Source organism: Lepisosteus oculatus, chromosome 17 (genome assembly GCF_040954835.1).
Source record: "Lepisosteus oculatus isolate fLepOcu1 chromosome 17, fLepOcu1.hap2, whole genome shotgun sequence".
Classification (NCBI taxonomy): domain Eukaryota; kingdom Metazoa; phylum Chordata; class Actinopteri; order Semionotiformes; family Lepisosteidae; genus Lepisosteus; species Lepisosteus oculatus.
This window is the reverse complement of record NC_090712.1, coordinates 4658126-4674517: the sequence shown is the minus strand read 5'-3', so window position 1 is coordinate 4674517 and position 16392 is coordinate 4658126. Positions and strand designations below refer to the sequence as shown.

The window sequence follows — 16392 nt, the reverse complement described above, 5'->3', positions numbered from 1 at the left end:
TGGAAGTTATGTGTGCTGCAACCTCTTAATACGCTCGCACCAGCCGACACAAGACAAACGAGTGTTAATGATTAAAAATGAACCAGTTTAGTGTATTTTAATGTTAACTAAACGCTGACTATTATTTTCTTTCGCTATTGTTTCCGTTATTTGGTGGAAAACCTGTAGGGAATATCCGGTGAGTAATGCATCGGACGAGTAATGAAACAGTACTGTAGTGTATTTTTCACATTTATATTGTTTTCTTTTCAAATTTATAACCGGAAAAAATATACTCATTGTTAGTTTTGAGTATACGTATACATCCACTTACAAGTGACAAATTTACAATATGTTCCTGAGATAATTTAGCATGCATCTTTAATGGAGCGCAAATCGGTCACATAAAGTGAAGAAAATGGGAAGATGACTCATAACTAAACACAAAATAAGGCAAATCACTATAGATATACCCATACAACAGTGATCGTTTTACCGCTGCGCTTAAAGAAAATGCAGTAAAGCGGCAGCCCGAACGCATTTGTACAATTTGGGTTGATCACTAAAATTATCATTCTTTTTTCACAGGGATGCAAAACCAAAACTCGGAACACAAAGGTGTGAGAATTGCTTTAAAATACCATAGTATTTAAATTACTTTAAAATAATGTAGTAAGCGCAGTACCTGTTCTTATTTTCACCATTTCCTGTCCGTTTTATTCTTGTGCAGAAACTGGAGTGTTGACTGTCTCCTACGTTTTTCCAAATGGAGACAAATACGGTGAGTTGTTAAATTTGTGGAAGGAAGATTCCTCACTGATTAAAATATCAAAAGCCCCCCCCCCCCGTCGGATCAGTACGCTCTCCCTGTAGCGGGCAGTGAATGGCCTATGGGACACGTTCTTTCTCCTCAGCCGGAACAATTCTCATACTGTATCTCAATCCTGTTGAAAACTGGTGGAAGAAGAGAAACGTGCAGTCCAGTCTCGCAAACATTCATCCTCATGACTGTCGCAACGAGGAAGTCTTATTGGTGGGATTGCGCATTCTGTTCTTCCTACGTGTGGAGTCCCACAAGCAAACAACAGTTCACAGTACTCTATACTTGAATAAGGTTTTATCTCTGAGCTGTATAACTGTTGATGTTCATATTTCTCCCAGCAAGTGCATTTTCCTAACAGAAAAACGCGCTGGAGGTAAATAGAAATCTCGTGTCTTTAGATGGCGAGTGCTGTAAAACCTCAGAAGGCGTTGTGATGAGAAGTGGTATTGGCAAGCACACAGCAGCAAATGGAGTGATTTATACAGGACAGTGGAAAGATGATGAGGTAATCAAGATCTGTCATTTTTAATCATGACAGCATGGATCCCCTTAGTGCAGGGTACACTCTGTTTTGTCATTTGGAGTTTGGAGTATTTACTGGATCTTGGGTACAAGGTAGAATATTGATTCACATGAGACAAACCTGGGCCTCCAGTATATGTAAAGTAATGTCCGATATAGAAACTATTGATATTTCGTAGAACCATTATGGTTTTATTCCACACAGAGAACTGTTATCTCAATGTATTGTCATTGAAATACTTTTGTCATGTTGTGGCACGGGGACCTTTAACCTTTGTAGGGTTTAGGGTAGCACTGTATAATGGTGTCCAGCTGATAAAATTCTGTTCCTTTTGGGTTGTCATGATCTTTAGATGAATGGCAAGGGGAAGCTGGAGCATCCCTCAGGAGCTTTTTATGAAGGGGAATTTAAAAACAACATGTTCCACGGAAGAGGAACTTACACTTTCCAGAATGGAACAAAATACACAGGGACCTTTGATGAGAATAAGTAAGTATAAAATACAGATTGCGTGAATGAAAAAAAAAACCATAAGATCTGCACCAGTAATTTTATATGCACGTTTCAGGGCCTTGTCCCTTTGGCTAAGAGTATTTGATAAGTGACTTAATTATCATTATTATGGGTATTGAAGAATTTAAAGCTAAATCACAAGAATGGTTTCCTAAACAGAATTTGCAGTACCCCTGTGATTACGTCTTTGACCTCAGGTTCTTTTTGATTTCAGGTTAGAAGGTGAAGGACAGTTTACAGATTCTCGAGGACTTGTGTGGATGGGAAACTTCCATTACAAAGCAGCCCCTGGCTTGAAGCTGAAACTGGATACACTTTCTTAATACATTCTGAAGAAGTGATGCTGTATATTGTGTAATTGTACATTAACACTGTAACTTAGAAATCTGTGAAAACTAACCAAGTGGAGTCAGTTGTTTTAGCTTATTATGAGCTAAATATTTATGTGACTTTATGAATTTGATCATAAAACAATACATTGTTTCATCCAGTAAAATATATAATGGAATGTCATTCAGTAATATTACGATTGCTAGCTTGTATTATCTCAACACAGAGCTTGAAAATGAACCAGCACAGAAATGTGAACCTGGTCTTTCTGGCTCAATGATGTATTGTGCCTGCCATCTGGTATTTACACAGTGTTTTGTTGAGATGCAGTTGCATAACCAAATAAGCTGCGTTTCTTCAAGCCTTTTCAGCGAATTTATGGATCTTTAGCAGGAGCCTTTTGATCTTAAAGCAGTCTTCATGTCTGACTCCTGGCAGTGTGAAAACATCTTACGCAGTGAATTCTTGGTGATTTCGCCTGCACGTCCATGACCAGCTAGTATTTCATATTATTCTTTTTTCTTTGGAAAAAGCAATTAGAATTTTAATTAGCAATGCATTTGAGTTAATCTCCCCCATTTCTCTGTTTATTTATTCAATTAAAGATGAGATTTATTAAGAAAACATCGCGAGAGGACTGCACTTCATACTAAAAGTGCGTTATGTGAACAGGACCATCCTTGCATGTTGTCATGGAACAGGACAGTGTTTACCAAAGTGGATTGATTTGTGGGAACGATGTGACCTTCGCTGAAACACAAACCTCTTGTTCAGGTTTTAACTAGCTTTTATTCATGATCCTACAGTGCTGCTAAAGACTGGGCACAAGGCTCAAACTTGTGACACTGGTAATAAGACAAATGATGTAAGTGGCAGCATAAGATTGTTTCCTGTTTTGTTGGAGGGTGTCCAGCATAGGAAGGAGCCCCAAGTTAACTCCAAGAGCACAGGAGACAAAAGGTGTGCAGATGGAAAGAAATGTCCTCATTGAGTAAAGCTACATTTCTCTACAGAGGTGCACTGACAGAGAATCGTGATGTACAGTATATGACTCTGGTTCCAAGTGTACTTGTACATTTAAAAACCTCTATCATGCCATTGAAAGGATCACATCCACTAGACTCGTTCTAGACTGACACAAAGCTCTAAATTAATAATAGTATTGTCTAATAGTACAAGGTCTAAATTATTATGATTATTATTATATGCATCAGATAAACAGGTTTGTTTTAGTCTTTCTGCATTTAGAATTTAACGTAACAGATCTCTTCTTTGACCCTCATCCTCACTGAGTGAAAGGTTACTTTTCTGCCATTTACTGTTAATAATGTATAAATCAGTTTCATAAGGTCTGTTAATTTTCAATTGGTATCTCCAATCTATAACAGCCACTTATCATCTTTAAAAGTTTAAAATGAAAATGACCTGTTATCGATTCCAGCCAGAAGGCTTCTGAAAAGACCACCCGCAGGTACTTCAGAGTAAATGTAGTGTGGAAGTAAATTCCTATTGTGCCCCTTAGTAGGGCAGTATACTCTGCACATTACTGCTCCCACCTTGCTTCTATATCTTTGGCCTTTTTTTTCAGTCCAAGCAGAAAGAACAACAGAGAGACTTGCCCTAGTCAACAAACGTGATGTCAAAGCAAGTTAGTGCTGCTGATTAAACATTTAAATATGTTTTGATACTGAAACATTTTCTTCTGCGTTGATAGTCCACCCATAGTTACACGCTCCACACTATACAGATATTTAAACCTCTCAGATCCATTCATATTCTGTTAATATCATCAATTGAAAAGGAAGAAGAAAGCAACAGATAGACTTTTTGTTTCATCCCTGAAGGTGCTTTGTACAGTATGTGAGCAACAGCACCAATGATCACTGTCAACAATAATCTCTGGCAAAGAATTGGTCGGTAGATAATCGCAGCAGCAAAGAAAATTGAAATGGAAACAACCTTTTATGTATGTAGTTCAAGCTAAGAAAATATTGATGAATAATAAAAGGGAGGAGAAAGTACATACAGATCATTTTAAATTGTAAAAAAATACACCGGACTTAGCTCATTGTGCTAAGCAACAATAGAGTAGAATTACTAATTGCTTAATAATAATAATTAATAATACAATATGATTAATCCTGTTCTAACTAGTGGTTTTGTCTTGTTTTACTGTGATATATAGAACATGAGGATAATGTGTTCAGTTACTGTAAAGTTAAGGCCCTGAGTGAAAGAGGTCATTGGAGAGACATTCAAAAGATAAGGGTGACAGTTCCCTCCAGGCACTTTTTCCACATCATCCTCCAGCCCCTCATTTACTGTACAACAAGGGCCCTTTCTGTGCGCTGCACCACCAGGCTCACATGCTCGCTCGCTCAGATCTGGAGGACGTCTTCCCAATTAAACCAGTGAAGAGGTGCGCTGGTTGAACAACATCGCCGTGTGACAGCTGAAAGACGGAAAGACAAAAACTATGGAAAACGGAAAAGAGAAAGGTAGGAAAGACTACAGTTCGAAATACTGGCAGTTAATTTATGGTTCAGCTTTGCTAGTTTTTTTTTATTTGAGTTGAGTTGTGCCAGTTACTATTGCTGTAATTGTTGTAATTGCATTTTACCATCAGTACAAAAACATCAGAAAAGTATTGTTCATACAGCCTTTAAATAATAGACACACTAGAGAATAAACGTATTAGTACATTTAAGTTGCTCGTGTAAGGAAATGGATAATAAATATTTTGTTACTTCTCTGCTGCAGTAGCAAAATCAGCGTGTTACAGTATTTGCAATCCAAAATCCTCTGTCCACAAGGCTTAATGAACTATGAATCAAAAGCCAAAGTAAAAATTCATAAATGCATTCTTAGCAATGTAAAGCACAAGAACAACTGTTAATAAGATCTTAAAATCTAATATTGCTGCAGGATATGCATCAATATGCATTTTAGCCATATTTGTAATATGATCTTAAAGGTAAGGCAGAATTTGTTGCTGTCAGGTTTTAATTGGAGCAAAGATATCACACTTAAATATACATTTGCTTTGTTGTTACAGTCTGAAGACAACTTCAAATGAACTAATATACAGTATTTTAACATATTTAAAAACCTTCTGGCAGAGACTCAATATTCAATACATGTAGTTCAACTTTTATTTGATGAATCTAAGGGTTGTTAGATTAAATCTTATTAAAAAGCCTAAAGTGTGCAAATTGCATTCAGATTCAGGCTCAACTGACTAGTGCAAATACAGTACTTTCCTGAAACTGTGACCCAAATATGAACAAATCACCAACTGATGGAATACAAGATAAAAAATTTCAAGGAGAGCATAAGTCTTAAATATATATATATTTTTTACAAAACATCTTTATCTAGTCTGGGGGTATATGTTCCTATCTCTCACTGTATATTACTTGGATCAGTTTTAAGACTCTGTTACATAATTCCTACCTTGACTGGTTAACTGATCGTTACTTGATTTAATTAAATTAAAAAGGTGTGACAAAGCCCTAGAATTGTGAGGGCTGGAGAAACTACATTGATTACATGTTATTTAACTCACCATTTGTCTCTTGTAGCTTTCTGTTCTTTATGCTGACATATATAGATAAAGGGCAGATCAAAGTTAAATATTTGCTTCTTACAGTTCAGCAGAAGAAAAAATTCTGACTAAAGCCTGGTTTCATTCCCCAATTTAAGAAGACAGAGACATGGATGATATGAATTTACAGATTGCAGAGGTAAATTTTGTTAATAGTACTATTTTGTTTATAATCCAGCGTGTTTATAATGAGAATTTGTCATGCATATAATATGCTTTTACATAGATTTATATACATGTGTCATTTTATCTATCGCAATATGTTGCAGCAGTGATTTCTCAGTTTTAAATGAGTTACCAAGAACTTTGTAGTGTCAAGCAAAGAAACTAATTATCAGAAAAAAATAAGCATATATTTGCATTTCCTATACTTTTCTGTGCTGCTTCCAGAAATTATAATGTAAATCGAACGCAGTACCCTTTGAACTGCTGAATCGTGTGTCCAAAATCTAGATCCAGACTTAATATTAGAAATCAAGTTTGAAAAGAGAGTTAATTGGTCTTGAGCCCTGCATGGTATGTGGTATGTATTTATTTCCAGGAATACGTTCAATTTGTTTAGTGAATATATAACATACAGTACTGTCCATCTGTGCTTATATGATTATATATGACCAACAGAGCCTCTTCGATTAAATGTAGATTGGACTGTTTGCAGAATCCAGTCTACTTAAATCTGGACCTTCATAATCATAACCACATGATTCAGTTAACATATAAAAACGGGTTCCAGCTTGCAGTCTGAATTAGAGGTTTTTCAAATGAGTTTATTCGCTTTTCTCTTTGGTTTAAATTTAATAATTGCTACTGAACTGCAGTTCCACAAAAGTCAGTGCAGCTGGCCTTTTAATGCAACTGCAGAAATTGTGACCTTCTCCACAAGATCAACAACAAAAAGCTCATCAGGACAAAGTGAAACAGCACCAAGTGCAGCAGATAAGGGAAACGATTTATCTGCTGACTGAGACTGGCCTTTTCTTAAAGTCCTTAGACTGTACTGTGTGTATTCCCGAGTGAATGGTGAACTGAAAGCTGTTTCTTTTCTGAGGTTCTTGACCCTGTCCTCTCTGGTGCTTGCAGCTGCAGGCGCTTGCTGCAGAGCTGAAGAGTGGACTGACAGGAGCTCTGCAGGACATCTCCAACATCCAGCAGAGAGACCACAATCTGGAGGAGAGCATGATGAGCTTCCACAGCGAAGTGGATGAGAAATTGCTTGGAATGAGAAACTCCTTAAACACCTTCAAGGTTATGTCCTGGGGCAACGCATAGTTAGACAGCACAGCACAGGAATAGGGTTACTTGAAAGTTCAGACCAGCATCGATTCACTTGTGTCAGATTTATGGCTCAGTCCGATCTATGGTATGAAGACGCGAAAGTAAATTTGATATGGCTTTGTAACTGCTAGAGCTGCAGGACCAGAATCAGCATGGCAGTCAGAATTAAATAGTGATTGCTAAAGCTGTGTATTGCTCTTAAAAATAGGCAGTAGTGGGGACATGACTGCATCATGCTCCTTAGGAAAATATTAGCCTTTGGAGAAATTATATCAGATATTCTGGTTACACCTTTGCTGGAGGAATGAGACTTGCACACAGTGGCCATGTGATGATGAGTGCAGATCCCAACAAATCAGATCTGGTTGATCATTTGGGAGTAAATTTGTCTCCTGTGATGACACTGTCCTTGAGAAATCGACATGACAAGGGTATCTTACATGATTGAACAGGGGTTGCATTTTCTAGCCTTGTGGTATGGAATAAATATGTTATAGGAGACCACCTTTCCAGCTGCTGAAAATATCTTTTGTAGGTCAGAGCATCCTATAGCTAAAATGTAAAATAAAGCAAAAACAGTGGCCTTATCATACAGAAATAGGGAGGAAGAGAGTTAAAACGAATATGGTAAAGGTATGTCTTCAGATAGGTCTTCAAAAGAATAAGAGAGGTATTTCCATATATTTCAGCAGGAGAACATTCGACCTGAAGTAGTTCAAGTAGGGAGCTAAAGGTTTGTTCCCTGCTGAAAAGAGAAGAAAAGAAATGCAATATTTCGGCTGTGGAGCCTTCTTCGGGTGTGAGGGAAACGTTGTGTTTCCCTTCTTCTCTTTTCAGCAGGGAACAAACAGTAGACCTGCCTGGAAGAGAAACGCCAGATTCGGAGGCCTGATCAAGTCATGCTATGATTTGTCTTTCTGACTAGGAGGAGCTGAATACTGCCTTGTCTCAGATCAAAGACATCAATAGCCGGCAGAGAGAGATGCAGAAAGGGCTGGAGCTCTTTCAGATGGAGGTGGGGAGAGAACTTCTTTCCAATCAACAGAGGTAGTGAAAGAATGCAAACGTCTGCCACTGATCTCATCTACAAGCCCACCCAAATATTGATATTTCTTGACAAATGTTCTTTACTCCCTGACTGCCCACACAGAAAAGACCAGAAAGAGGACATCACTGCTGATGGATGCCAATATGAAGCAAGCCAGGCAGGGCTCAGCACAATCCAGCATTATTTTGCAAGTCTACAGAGCACTTCATCTTCAAAAGGTACAGTGCCGCCGTTTACACCATATTTGCATTGAATATGTTTCAGTAAAAATTGAAATTAATAGGGGAACCACAAAGTCCAGTTGTTCTAACTTTTTCTGGTATATGGGAAACCTAAATTATGAATACCAAAGACAAAAGCAAATATGTACACTTATCTTCTAATAGTTCTAAGGAAGGTAGTTGAGCAGGGTTGCTCCAGGCTCTGGTTTCCCAGAACGTCAGAGACTGTGACCTGTAGGCATGTGACAGTCACATCAGCGAGGTGGGAAGGACAATGTCTATTGATACAGTTTTCCATGTCTGCAGTGAGCCCCGAGCAGGAAAGTGGCACTCACCAGAGGGGCCTGTGCAAGTCGCCTGTGTGGGGAGACGGTGCTGAGGCACTGAGCATTCAGGACATGGGTGAGAATTCCACAGATCCTTGGGGACTCCTGTACTCATTTCAGAACAGAACATTAATGTGAACTTCATGTTGACTGAGGTCTTTCTCCATACTAGCTATGTATATAGTTCAGGTGGGTAGCTGCGTCAGCAGGCATAGGCTGCAAAGGAACAAGTAATAGGTTTATTCCCTGCCGAAAAGAGAAGAAAGAAAAGACAACGTTTCGGCCGTGGAGCCTTCTTGCCACGACCGAAGAAGGCTCCACAGCCAAAACGTTGTGTTTTCTTTCTTCTCTTCTCAGTAAGGAATAAACCTATTACTTGTTCCTTAGCTGTTTATATGTTTGATGAGAGTGAATTAAATTGAATCGAGGCACCATCTGATCAAAAACAAAATACAATCATCATTTTCAACAGAGTTTAGACAATCAAATATAAAGCAGACTTCACCTACCAATACACTAGAGACATGAGAGGGTTTTGTCTTTTTGCCATTTTACTGTGTATTGTGCCATTCTCAAGTTTAACAGACCTGCTTGCCCTCTGCATTGTTTTCCATGTAAATCTGTTGTTTGGAAATCATTAAACAATTTCAATTCATACTCTAATCTTCAAACAATTATTCTAATCATTTATTCTTTGCCATCAATAGTGTACATACCCTAGTCTCACATTCAATATCAGTCTCCTGACATTAGGTTATTGGGATTTTTCCATTAATGTATATGTATTTATGTTAAAGGTAAGAGGCAGAATTCTGCACTGGAGCTGCTGGAATCGGAGAGAATGTACGTTTCCTATTTATCATTGCTGCTAAAGGCCAATATCACCTTTAATGGGTCTGAAGCCGTGCATGTCAAGGATAAAAGGTGGGTTAAAAACATAAAACTGGGAGTAAGATTCGGAGAGCAGTGAGCAGTTCTGAGAGGAAAATTAAACTGGCTGTGCAGTAATGTTTTATAAGAACTATCCCATTTTACAGTTAGCAGATAATTGATTCAAGGAGCTCATCCAGCCATTTCTTGAAATAAACCAGGGTGTTGGCTTCAACAACAGGTCTGGGTTCGATGCTCCCACAGTCCTTTGGGTGAAAAGGCGCCTCCTGTTCTCGGATTTAAAAACACTTCCCTGTAGTTTCCACTTGTGCCCTCCGGTTCGTGTTTGACAGTTCATTCTGAGGAAGTCCATTGCGTGGACTTTGAGGATTTGAAATACTTGTATCGGGTCCCCTCTAAGTCGTCTCCATTCAAGATTAAAGAGAACCTGAACCTAGAATTAACCGGAGGTCATTTGAATTTTCACACCACTCTCTGTTCAACTACTCTGGGCTCATGTGTTGGGTAGCTGGTCGGTAATTTGGCTTTTTCTAAAGAATATTTCTGCATTGACAAGAAAAAAAAACAGCTGGGTGTCCAACAGTTGTTTAATAAATGTAACATAATGACTACTTTTATTTCTTACTTTTTAGGGCTATTACATTTGCTTGTGGTGGTTGTGTAAAATACAAGGGAGATTCTTCCTGTCCAGTCTATGATTCGACATAGACCCACACTGATTACTATTCTCTGCTTAGTACTGTGTATGCTAATAAACTGAAATCCTGTATCTGCATGTGCATTGAACCCACTTCTTTGTAACCTTTACTGAACTTTGCTCTAATTGAGAAATACAAATCAGATTAAGATTATAAAATATATCAAGGGAGACAGGAAAGTCTTCTATCAAATGGCAAAACGACTTGGGAGCATTTAAGGCTAACGTTCAGACAAACAGTCCTCAAAAATGATGATGGGCAGCAAGTTTTAAGAGTAATGACTAAAATCATCTGAACGTATGCTTCAGCATGTGAAAACAGAGCACAAGATCACAGAGCCTCCAGTCTGTTGATGTAGCTGATATATTAAATGGTCTTGGAAGTGGTTATATAAGAGCTTCTTTATGCATTGACCAGCTGAACATTTATCCCTAAAACAGCTGTTCACCTATCTCCCCCTCAGTTACAGCCTTTTCTTCCATGACTGGGGCTTTTGTTCTCAGCCATGTGCTGAAACAACCATCTGAGCAGCTTGTGACAGTGAGGAACCTTGTGCACATCCACAGCACATGGTGTAGCCATATCTGGAGACACATTACAGAACAGAGCACATTACAGAGCAAGCAGGTGGAGTTTAGCCATCACTGAATTAAGTGAAGGTGAAGACACAAACCTGCAGGAAGATACTGGATTTTCCGTGCTTGTTTGCTGTGCCGTTGATCCAAGCAGAAGAAACCTTCGCAGGCTCGAAATCAGCCAGACCCACACGGAGGCTTAAATGAAATGCCGATTTGTTTCTGAAGCTCACACTCTGTTTCACATTCCTGAGTGGTGTAATGAAAAATGCCGTTTGCTTGCTGTGTTCTTTTTCAGGCTGTTCCCCAGCTCTCTACGCTTTCTTATTCAGCAGCACCTGGAGCTGCTTCACGGCCTGCAGGAGCGGCTGCTCAGGAGCCAGTGGCAGGGCATCGTGGGGGACGTCTTCATGAAGCTGGCCAGCAAAGAGGTGGGTGTGCTTCCAGAGCGAGACGAGGAGGGCACAGAGGTCCTTGCCGGAGGGCCTGGAAACAAACCTGGCAGAAATAGAGCAGAACAGAAATAATGAGTGAATTCTTGACTGAGATCCATGTCAAGCAAATCTGCTTTTCTTAACAGTCTTAGTGTATGCAGATACTGTACTTGACACCCTATTAAAGCACTCTAACAGCACACTTCAAACCCCCCCTCAGTAAACTCAGTCCAAACAATATTTCATACAGTGCTACTGCTTCTGTTGCTTTTTTTTACTTGATCCCTGCTGTAAGTCCAATTCAGTAGAATCGTTCGCGAAATGTCTTGATGAGCGATTTAAATTTGGAAGACAAGGGGAGGATAGTCTGGTTGGCCCTGCCGTGCTGTCACCGGGGCTTGTGTTACACAACAGGACACAGCTGGAATGGCTGCCTTTGATCCCGCCTTTCTAAATAATTCCTCATCTGCATATTTTCTCTCCTGCACGACATCAAAGAGCAGAGCTTGTGATTAAACAGACTGATGATCTGTGGAATGAGCGTCCGGAATATACGTGTACAAATCAGCCAGATGTGAGCCCTGCTCAACCCGAAAAGTGACAGAAAACATGTGATACAGTCTGGCTCTACGGACACATCATGTGTTGTTTGTTACAGAGCGATTTCCTGGATTATTATGTTGCTTATCTGAAAGAGCTACCAGAATGCCTTTCCGCTGTCAACATGTACTGCGCCAGTTCCTTCAAAGCTGCAAGCCTGTTGGAGGTATGAAAGGGAAGTAAGAACTTTTCATTCTACGTTTACTTAAAAACAGGCTAAAAGAGTGATCTCTCGCCCCTTTAAATGACTCTGCAATAAATCATCATTTCCCTCGGAAAAGCTTATGATTTCTGTGTGAATTTAAAATGAATCTCTGATATTGGAATATAAAACAACACGTTTTAGTGTCGTGACTTTTAAGCTCTAGAGCAAAGAAGAGGCATGTGGCCTGGTGGTGTGTGAATTAGACTGTACAGTGCACACAGGACAGGAAGGCTCCGGGTGTCTGAAGCTGCACATGACAGAACCTCTGCCTGTCTGCTTTCTGGGTTAGGGTGATGGCAATGGGGACGAGCTTCGACCTTCCCTGCATGCACTGCTTCTTCAACCAGTGCAACGCATCCCAGAATATCTTCTGTTATTACAGGTGAGCAGCCAAGCTCTACGGTTTTCTAATCTATTTCTTTTAGGGTGGCACAGCTGCATGCGAGGTTCTGCAGGTCTGGCTGTAGCCTCGGGCATCTCTCCATATGGAGCGCGCGTGTTCTTTCTGGGCTGGAGAGGCCCTGCAACGGTCTGGTGTCCGATCCAGAGGGAGAGCAGCCATGTGTTCCCAATCCCGATCTGAATCAGGGCTTCCAGCTTGGGCTCTGTTTTTTTCACCAACCATGCTGGAATAAGCAGCTTTCCGATAATGAGATAGTTTGGTGCGTTGCTCTATAGCTTCATGCAACTTCGTGTTTATTGCAATGTGACAGTTGCTGTAAGGGCGGTTTTCTTTGAAGAAACGGAATTGTTGCACTTTAATGACAAAACAATCATCTTGGTAATTTTCTGAGTCAAAACAATTGTCGCCTTATTAAATGAATGTATGCCACAGAGCAGAGTTGTTCAGGGATCGGTGCGGTACATCGATATAAATAAACCTTAGCTGATTAATCCCTTCCAATAGCATGGAAGAATAAGGGCTCCTATATTATTCAATTCCAAACCTGTATCTCATATTAAATTTTGCACAAATTGGACAGGGTATCTTCAGCGCTCTGAGCCCTTTGATACCCTTTAACAGCTACCTCAGAACTTAAACAATTACTGCTTTACTTGATGAAACAGCACTTTTTGGGGTGGGTAATCCTCACCTCATGGGTGAGGCGCAAGCACTGGGTGACGCTCAGTCCTTAGTGCTTTTTTCTGGATTACTGATCATTGATTATGCAGTGTTTGGGGAAAGGTTCGGTGCAAGGTAAGCTCGCCAGGGAAGTTCCAACAACAGGATTAAACGTTTAAAACGAAGCATCAAACAGGATTCTTGTCTTGCGTTTCCAGAACTTGTGGAAACACACCGAGCCGGAGCACCCGGATTACTACCTGCTCCTGATCTGTATCCAGCAGTTCAAGGCGTTCACGTCTCAGTGCGGTCAGCTGCTGCTGCACAACGAGGAGCTGCTGAGGCACGACCGGAGGGACCTCAAGAGGTGAGACAGCAGGCGACCAGTATCGCCGCAGACGAGTTACACTGTACATTCTCAAAAAAGGGGATGCCGTTTGGCAAATCATTTGTTCATTTGGAAGATAGGAGTTGAATGATCCCAGATCTCCCTCAAGCTGTTTCTTAAAGCATCACACAGAGTCAGGTTTAACAAAGAGTTTCTTATCAACGACGGCAAACATCCCTTGAAATTCAGTCTGAAAACAGGTTTGCGTGAGTGTAGCTCCTTTCTGTGTGTACAGCCATGGTAGATGTACGTGCCAATCGCATTCTTTAAGAGTCCACTATCTTTTGTGTGTCAGGCTTCCCACGAAGCACTTATTCAGGACAGCTGACTGTGGGGTCAAGTCTGAAGAGCTCAGTTCCACAATCTCTCCCAGCTCTGCCTTGCTGTGAGTGTTACCATCACTTGTTTCTTCCATCCTGCAGTCGTACTGGTGTTCCCAGTTTGAGATGTTGGTAAAAACTAAGACGTCAAAGCTCTTCAGCACTTCTTAGGTGGCTCAAACATCTAGAGCTCAACTTATTGTAGTGTTAATGAACTGAGCATACAAGACTCTCCTTGAATGACGTGATAGACCATCATAGGCGAGTGGCATCCACTTACAGAGCTGGGATGACTAAAGCAATTATAATAAGGGACCTCATCTGAGAGCTCTGTAATGAGGAACTCTGGCAAATAAACCCCTGATCCATACGGCACCAGAAAAGTAAAAAGGCCATCCGATATGACCTTGAATTTAACGATCTGCCATATTTTGAATGTTTTCAAGGCAACGAGCGAGCCAGGTGAAGAGAAGCAAGCAGAAGCTGCTGGATCAAATGCAGAGCAAGAGAGCTCAGGACTGGGAGGGCGTTACCAGGCAGTACGACTCGGCCAAGAACGTCAGCCAGGAGTTTTTCTTCAGCCCCGAGGTGGAGCCGAGGCTGAGGTCTCCAGCGCTCCAGAGCATTCCCGAGATGGAGCAGGAGCACGGCTCCTCGGAACGTCTGCCCTGCAAGGGGCCGCCCCCTGGAGACGGCGTGGGGGAATTCCTGCTTCCCGGAGAGGCCCCGGTCCTGGACAGCCTGTACGAGGACGAGGACTCCCTCCACGACGTCTCCCTGCTCGACAACGGCTCCACGGCCTCCTCCAACTCCAGCGTGGACACGGCCTTCGCGCGCTGCTCGCGGGGCTACGCCGGCGAGGCCTGCGGGGGGGGGCCCAGGCCGCCCGGCCGCGGCTGCACCTCCCCCGAGGAGCCGGGCCCCCGCCGGAGCCGGCCGCCGCAGGCCGCCCAGCGCAAGAGCAAGTCCCTGAACGGCCTGCAGCTGGACGGCCCCGGCGGCACCCCGAGCCACAGCCCGCAGGGCTCCGCGGCAGGAGGGCCGCACGCCAAGCTGGAGCGGCAGTCCAGCAAGGGGTCCGCCCCGCGGAGAGCCGAGGCCGAAAGACGAGCAGCCCCCGAGGAGGAAGGATTAAGCAGAGACCGCGACAAGGTACCGCTGCCCTCTCCCAGTCATCAGAGTACGGCAGGCCAGGACTCCAATTAGCACCGGTTTCATTGCGAAGCTGCATTCCCAGTCGAGCATTTGCAAGAGGTGTTTACATCGCCTTCCGAAATCGTCCTTCTGGTGTAAAAGCAGAGCTTATCCTGGCGGAAGGGGTTTCTTTTGAGCACTTGGGAATTTATTCAGTCTAGAGAGATACTCGGAAAAGAGAGGAAACCGATTGCACCAATGTGCTCCTATAAAATCAACATTCCCAATAAATAATATGTTGAAGAAATGCTATAACATCCCTTAATTTATCAGGGGCCTATTGCCGTCTAGCACAGCTTTTAATATTTTATGACCAAGATTAGCTTTATGGATTTACATCAGTTCGCTTTTATATCTTGGGGTTGAAAAGCCTGGGACTCTATATGGCTCAGCCAGTGACACTGGGAGCTGGGTGCACCTGAGGGCAAGGGGGTAACCTTACCTTATTCCAGCAGGAGGCAGGGGGGCAGGTGTGGTGCGAAGAGTCCCCGTGGAGAAGCAGGCCAGAAGACCACGGCCAGACCGCTTTCAGTGAAAGGAGCAGGAAACAGGACCAGAAAGGAGGGTTTAGGAGCTCCTTCAAGAAGCTCTTCAAGAAGAAGTAAGTGGTCAGGTGTAGCTGCAAAGCTATCTGGGCTTCAAGTCTGTTACTCCTAGTAACTAAACAGACTGTGTCCCCAAAACTAGGCATCCATACCTCTTGTCATGATTAAGCACAGATCAATTCCAGTTGTCCACCTCATTTCCAGAGTCCTTCTCTAAAGGGTTTTTACAGTAACATCCAGCATTTTTGTAAAGGGATTCTGATAGATTGCTGTGGTTTGTTTCTCTCCTAGGTCCAGTGGGACTGACATTAAAGAAAAGGCAAACGAGAAGCCGATATCTGAGCCCCTGGTCTTTTCCGATCAGGAGATACTGAAGACTCCACGGACTGCTCGAATTGGAGAAATCGACAGGGGGACAGCAGTGTAAGCCCAGCTTGCCTACTTCTGGAACACTGCTGACTGAGAAAACCTTTTTCCCTGAAGTACAGTGTTTTGAGAAGGAAGGACACTAGGATTTGTATTCACTAGGATATTATTATATTTGCTGTACATAAGCCGTCTTTGTTTTCCCATCATTTGTCAAGGCAACGCGTGATTGGATATTGTTTTTAAAAATGAATAACAATGAAGTGAATATGTGGGACTTTATCGGAGAAATGATGTAAAATGTATCTCAACATGCAGAGGAAAAAGTCCTGAAAACCAGAACTAATGCAGTTTAGTCCATTTTCAATCCACCTTTGGGACTCAAATCTAAATCCAAAATACTCAAGTTATTTAAATCACAGAGCCAATATTTCACTTTACTCTGAAAAAGCCTTGACTGTCCTTTTATGG

The 16392-nt window shown here is 41.8% G+C and overlaps 2 protein-coding genes across 5 annotated transcripts; both read left to right on the top strand.

Moving 5' to 3' along the window:
- The first annotated feature begins 6 nt into the window (after positions 1–6).
- On the top strand, positions 7–2351 carry morn2 (MORN repeat containing 2). Its single transcript, XM_006638551.3, has 6 exons — positions 7–178; positions 568–597; positions 710–760; positions 1201–1307; positions 1678–1814; positions 2053–2351. The coding sequence occupies exons 2-6, from the start codon at positions 570–572 to the stop codon at positions 2159–2161; spliced, it is 432 nt and encodes a 143-aa protein (XP_006638614.2). The 5' UTR covers positions 7–178; positions 568–569; the 3' UTR covers positions 2162–2351.
- A 99-nt stretch (positions 2352–2450) lies between these two features.
- arhgef33 (Rho guanine nucleotide exchange factor (GEF) 33) lies at positions 2451–16189 on the top strand. 4 transcript variants are annotated; one of them, XM_069179803.1, is made up of 16 exons: positions 2451–3816; positions 4354–4666; positions 5871–5911; positions 6853–7017; positions 7973–8094; positions 8198–8313; positions 8623–8718; positions 9440–9566; positions 11105–11237; positions 11899–12006; positions 12335–12427; positions 13327–13475; positions 13792–13881; positions 14263–14968; positions 15466–15611; positions 15847–16189. In XM_069179803.1, the coding sequence occupies exons 2-16, from the start codon at positions 4645–4647 to the stop codon at positions 15980–15982; spliced, it is 2250 nt and encodes a 749-aa protein (XP_069035904.1). In that variant the 5' UTR covers positions 2451–3816; positions 4354–4644; the 3' UTR covers positions 15983–16189. The 4 variants fall into 4 exon arrangements, with proteins under 4 accessions (XP_069035904.1, XP_069035903.1, XP_069035905.1 ...); XM_069179802.1 differs by having other exon boundaries at positions 15463–15611; XM_069179804.1 differs by having other exon boundaries at positions 5818–5911; positions 15463–15611.
- Positions 16190–16392: the final 203 nt, after the last annotated feature.

Coding starts and splice junctions, on each gene's coding strand:
- arhgef33 (XM_069179802.1), top strand. CDS start 4,645: ATGGAAAACGGAAAAGAGAAAG. Junction 5,912..6,852: donor TGAATTTACAGATTGCAGAG/GTAAATTTTGTT, acceptor TGGTGCTTGCAG/CTGCAGGCGCTTGCTGCAGA. Junction 8,095..8,197: donor CTTCTTTCCAATCAACAGAG/GTAGTGAAAGAA, acceptor CTGCCCACACAG/AAAAGACCAGAAAGAGGACA.
- morn2 (XM_006638551.3), top strand. CDS start 570: ATGCAAAACCAAAACTCGGAACACAAAG. Junction 761..1,200: donor TCCAAATGGAGACAAATACG/GTGAGTTGTTAA, acceptor TCGTGTCTTTAG/ATGGCGAGTGCTGTAAAACC. Junction 1,815..2,052: donor GGGACCTTTGATGAGAATAA/GTAAGTATAAAA, acceptor TTTTGATTTCAG/GTTAGAAGGTGAAGGACAGT.